Source organism: Pelodiscus sinensis, chromosome 14 (assembly GCF_052426305.1).
Source record: "Pelodiscus sinensis isolate ZL-2025 chromosome 14, ASM5242630v1, whole genome shotgun sequence".
NCBI lineage: Eukaryota > Metazoa > Chordata > Testudines > Trionychidae > Pelodiscus > Pelodiscus sinensis.
This window is the reverse complement of record NC_143065.1, coordinates 40,003,422-40,009,016: the sequence shown is the minus strand read 5'-3', so window position 1 is coordinate 40,009,016 and position 5,595 is coordinate 40,003,422. Positions and strand designations below refer to the sequence as shown.

The 5,595-nt window shown below is 50.2% G+C and overlaps 1 protein-coding gene across 1 annotated transcript; it reads left to right on the top strand.

The window, feature by feature from the left end:
* Nucleotides 1–232: 232 nt before the first annotated feature.
* Nucleotides 233–2,707, top strand: KBTBD13 (kelch repeat and BTB domain containing 13). Its single transcript, XM_006129190.5, has one exon. The coding sequence runs from the start codon at nucleotides 418–420 to the stop codon at nucleotides 1,777–1,779; it is 1,362 nt and encodes a 453-aa protein (XP_006129252.1). The 5' UTR covers nucleotides 233–417; the 3' UTR covers nucleotides 1,780–2,707.
* The last annotated feature ends 2,888 nt before the right edge of the window (nucleotides 2,708–5,595 follow it).

The following is a 5,595-nucleotide window of genomic DNA, read 5'->3' as shown; positions in this document are numbered from 1 at the left end:
TATTTGATGATCCCATGACCAACAGGCAGCCAAGTGCTGTCCATCCCTGGAGTGGCTTCTCTGTGTTTCATTTGAAGAAATGCCACTGGTATCAGCTGATGAGAGAACTCCATGGATGCCAATGACAGTCTCTGTTCATGTCTTTCATTGCTGGCAGTTCCAATCACATGGGGCACAGCTATCTTTAGCTGGAGGTATTTATATTACAAGTTAGCAGCTTCTTAGAGTCTGGGGAGGCTCAGAAAGCTAGCAAACCATCGCTGAAGAGTTAGGAGTCGTAATCTGCTTGGGAGGCAGCTGACATACTGAGAAGGGCTCTGGGTTCCATTGTATACTTGCTAATGCACTGAGACACCACCACGGCCTGCTTCCCCTCCTGAGGTCCCCGGCATTAGAAGGGTGGCTCAGGCTCAGATCATGCAGGCGTTCCCGAGGGGAAGAGTGCGTATCCAAGTGGAGGAGGAGTTTTTCGCCACGGACAAGGCTCTGCTGGTGGAACACAGTGAGTACTTCCGTGCGCTCTTCCAATCTGGCATGAAGGAGAGCACGCAAGATGAAATCCAGATCCGAGACGTGAGTGCCGTGGGATTTCTCCTCATGCTCCGAGTCCTGGCAGGGGAGAGACCTGTGCTGACATGTGAGGAGAATCTGAAGGCGGTCGAATGTGCGGCTTTTCTGCAGGTGAAGTCGATGACCAAGTACCTGATTCATTCCATCAATTCCGATAACTGCATTGTCCTTTATCAAGCTGCTGCCATGTTTGGCTTGCTGGACCTTTTCCATAGTGCTGCCCTGTTCATTAGAGACAGCTATTCTGATTTAGAGGAGTACTTAGACTGTCTTTCTGCTGACCTGTTGGATTACGTGGACTCCCTTCTGCCCAGCACATTTGTCGCAGTGGGAGCCCATACACCAACCTTTGAGTTTCTACAGGATCTTTCGAGAACCATCTGCTACCTGGATGAGGATGAAAACACATGGAAGACACTTTCCTGCTTACCGCTGACAGCCAGCACCTTCCTGGCTGGCATGGCGACATTGGATAATAAGATCTACATAGTGGGTGGAGTCCGCGGAGCAAGCAAACAAATTGTGGACCTCGGGTTTTGCTACGACGTAGATGCTAACAGCTGGAGTGAGTTTTCCAGCCCTCAGCAGCTCCGGTATGACCTCACACTGACAGGTCATGAAGGTTATCTGTACGCCATAGGAGGAGAATTTGAAAAGACCTTGCTAAAGTCTGTGGAGAAATACAACGTGTCCTCCAACACTTGGACTTTTGTCTCCGATCTACCCCAGCCAACAGCAGGTGCACCCTGTGCACAGACCATGGGACGGATATTTGTCTGCTTGTGGAAGCCACTAGACACCACTATCATTTATGAGTATGAGATCCAGAAAGATGAGTGGCTTCCGATATCAGCCTTAAAGAGGCCTCAGAGCTACGGCCACTGCATGGTGGCCCACAGAGATAATCTCTACATCATGCGGAACGGGCCCTCGGACGACTTCCTGCGGTGTGTGATAGACGGCTTCAACCTTACCACTCTGCAGTGGACAGCTTTACCAGGGCAATACGTGAACAGCAAAGGCGCGCTTTTCACTGCCGTGATCAGGGGGGACACGGTTTATACGGTCAACAGGATGCTGACCCTCCTCTACTCCATAGACGAGAATACATGGAGGTTTAAAAAGGAGAAAGCTGGATTCCCAAGGAGTGGGTCCCTACAGACCTTTCTTCTCAGGTTCCCAAAGAGAAACCACAGCATTGCCACTTAGTCCCTGCCACAAGGGGGTGCTCTAGAATACAAAAGCTGAAATAGTCACGTCTGGATCCTCATCTAGCTCCTTTTCTTTCCAAGCCTTGAGTCTAGCTGCTCAGTAGGATTCCATGCATAACAGGAGATTGCAGTGTCACTCCGGCCCCGAACTACTGAGTGCTGCTAACTCCTCCTGTGTGTTTGCCTTCCAAGTAGCAGGTGCCAGTGTGAGGAGTGCAGTTCTGCTGCGGGCCCTGCAGATTACCCTCTGCTCATGGTTACAAAGCATCGAACACCCTAGTGCTCACCCTCTATTTAAAACCCCAGAGGTTGTCCTAACATGTATACAGTTTGTAGAGCCCTTGCTCAGGCCTTCAGATGAAAGACATTGCAGAAAGGCAAAATCGACCATGTGGCTTAAAGGTTGCAACACCAGACTGGAAGTCAGATGATCTGGGTTGGATTCCCAGCTATGCGATTGACCTTGTGGGTAACCTTGGACAAGTTACTTCCCCTCCCTGTGCCTCAGTCTCCCCATATTTAAAACAAGAAATAACATTGTCCTCCTTTGTGAAGCACATTGAGATCCATGGAGCGAGTCATTGTTTGTATTGACCGAATTTGTCAACTGTTTATTAAACCATTTATTCTACATGCTGGTGGGAAAAGATCAATTATTTTGTAAAATGAAATGGAAAGGTTTTTTTTAAATGTAGGCATGGGTTAAAATGGTCATCATTTCATGGAAATTAAATGGAATAACTTGCAATGCTGTGCAATGCTCCCTCTAACTTTTCCATCCATGTGCAGAATACGTTTGTTATGTGCACCAACGGATCTGCAGATGTGCACCACCAATATAAATGCATGCTGCTGGCTGTGGGCACTCTGTTATTCAGCTGGACGGCACCTGAATCTCACCTGGGTGGCCGCACAGGTGCACTGCTTACAGGGAATGCTGATGCTGTGTGTAAGTCAGGTTTTATACTGTCCGGTAAATGCTTTTCTAGCTGCCGGTATGTTTGAATCACAGTACTTAGAAATAAAATCACCCAGGAATCCTGTGGTATCTTAAAGACAAACAGATTTATTTGGGAAAAAGCTTTCATGGGTAAAGATGATGCATCTGACAAAGTGGGTCTTTGCCCATGAAAGTTTATGCCCAAATAAATGTGTTCATCTTTAAAGTGCCACAGGACTCCTTGTTGTTTTTGCAGATACAGACTAACACGGCTACCCCTCTAGTACTTAGGAGTATATTCCCTGTATTACTCTTGACATCTTTAGGGAATATATTCTTGGACCTATTTCCAATTTAAAGTGATAGCACAGACTGAATCAGGTACCCAGGAAAATCCTTCATATCTCTTATGAAGGATGAGGGGAAATTATCCTGGAGGAGGGATGAAGAAAAGAAAGTATGCTGTTCTCAACGGATTCCAATTGGATTCCAAGTGAGACAATCCAGTGTTATAAGTGGGCTGAGAGCAGCCGAAGGTAGAGTCTGGCCTGACATACTTAGGTTGAGAGTCCAAGCACTGAAGCTTGGATTCCAATGAGAAACTACCAAAATCTTGTGCGCTGTTAGTGTAGGACTAGGGCTCAAAGTAGTAGAAATCTCCCAAGTCCAGCTGATTTCTGACTGGCTCCAGCATGGATTCTGAACCCAAACTGAGAGGTTGGGGACTGGGTCTAAAGATTCCAATTCTGCAGATTGCAAAGTGGGGCAGGTTCAGGATTCGATTTTAGGGTCACTCTGATAAGAACATTTGTAGGGTGTGTCTTGAATTGGAATCACCCAGATCCAAACTCCAACCTCATGATTTCGGTGCCGGAAGTGGAGCTGAAACTGTTCTGTAGCATTTCTGTTCAGTACTTACGGCTTTCCTCACCCTTTGCCTGCCCTTCAAATGCTTAGCAGCTGCAAGGTCAATCCTTTCTGGAAAGAGGCTGATGAAGCTCAGGAGTCCCCCCTTCCCCAAAAAAGGAGTCAAAGCAGTCAATAGGCTGATCATGTGACACCTTTCTGAATGGCATTGCGGGAAGAGACATTAAAACAGTGGGCCAAATATCTCCCTAGTGTAACACCATTACAAGAAGGATGAATCTGGCCTAGCCTGCTGCCCTGGGAATGTGGTACTGTAGCCCTGTGGGGTGCAACAGGGGGGCTCATCCCCCTCGGGGTCAGTGGGTGGCCACTCCGACCCACTGCACAGCGCCCCGTCTATAGTCAAAGAGTCTTTACGCGTCCACCCTTGTTCGGGGCAGGTCGATAATATATACCCAAGGACCGTCCTCTGGCCCAACCCTGCATCAAGGAGGGGTAACAGGCCACCAGACAGGACAAGGATGCAGTTATAAATCTGAACCCTGGTTCAGGGCAGGGCCGCAGCAAAGCAGTTTCTCAGTAGCTCAAGGCCCGTTTGCAACAGCTCCAGCCGAGTCCCCTTGCTCAGGTGGGGGTCTGGCAGATGCAGGCAGCTGAACAGGAACAATCGAGGGGGAAGACTGCCACCTGAGCGTGGGGCACAGGGGGGACGCAGGCCCACCCACTCCACTGCGTCCCAGCCTAGGGCCCTGGTAGCAGCAGATCCGATGGCTGCTGGGTCAGCAGGGATCTGTGCTGAAACACATTGACCTGCTGCTGGGCCAGTGGGGGCCGTACCGCAACCCGCTGACCCTCTGCTAGACCTGGTCAGCTATCCCTGGGCCGTTTCCATTTCCCCCCTCAGGTTGTACCTGGCTCTGGAGCAGGTCCTCAGGGCAGCATGGGTTGGAGTCCTCCAGCCAGGTAAACAAACTCTCCAGGCAGTCCTCGTGACCCAGGCCAGTCGTCAGCTTCCCCAGGGACTAGCTCCTCGTTTGGTTGTGCTGGGGAGGTTTCTGGCTTCCTTGCTGGCTGGGGCTTGACTGGCCTTTCTGGCAGGCCTTATATCTCTGGCCCCACCCCCTGGCTTTCACCCAGGTTAGTTGTTAGGGCCAGGTGCTGCCCACCCAGGCTCAGGGAGGGGTCCCCCTCAGGGTCAGTGGGTGGCTACTCAGACCCACTACAGCAGGGGTAGCCAATCCGTGGCTCGCAAGCCACATGCGGCTCTTCACCCCTGAAAGTGCTGCTCGCGAAGCTGCCCCATGCACCCCTACAAACAGCCCCTGGCTCCGTGCTCATTGGGTGCAGGGGAGCCGTCTGGCATGGCAAAATGGCATTGGCAAGATGGGGTCAGGCAGCAGGAACCTGATGTGGCCAAAAAGCCTAACCTGTGATTAAAGGGGCAGCGTCCTTTTTTTTTTTTTTTCTCAACAATTCTGGTGTGGCTCTTCGCATGTTTTCCACCGCTGTTTCAGCTCTCTTCATTTAATGGTCACCCCTTCACTACAGGGATATATGTGAAGGTGCTGGTTAAATATTTCCTTCTCACACTGCAGTAATTTACATCCTGCTTGTCAATGCTCCCTGCTTTTGCTCACAAGATTTCTAGCAAAACAGGGCAAATTCCTAAGCCAGCTCATCATTTCCTGGGCCAGCAGAAGAGACTGGAAGTGCCGCAGTGATCCCCTCCAGCCTCTCTGGGGGCAGTGCTGATCGGTTGTTGAGGTTGCCCCATCCAGCCCTCCGCTGGTCACCAATGTTCCCTCTAATCTTTTCCCTCCATGTGCAGAATAATTTTTCTACATGCACCCAGGCATGTGCGAATGTAGAAACAAACCCTAGCCATGGGCACTCTGCTAATCAGCTGGGTGGCATTGGAATCTTTCCTGAGCGGCTGCCCAAGTGCTCAGCTTACAGGGAACACCCCTGGCAACTAAGGTAACATGCCCACAGGCAGACAGACAATAT

What these genes read in the sequence shown, in the direction of transcription:
- KBTBD13 (XM_006129190.5), top strand. Translation starts at nt 418, where the DNA reads ATGCAGGCGTTCCCGAGGGGAAGAGTGCGTATCCAAGTGGAGGAGGAG.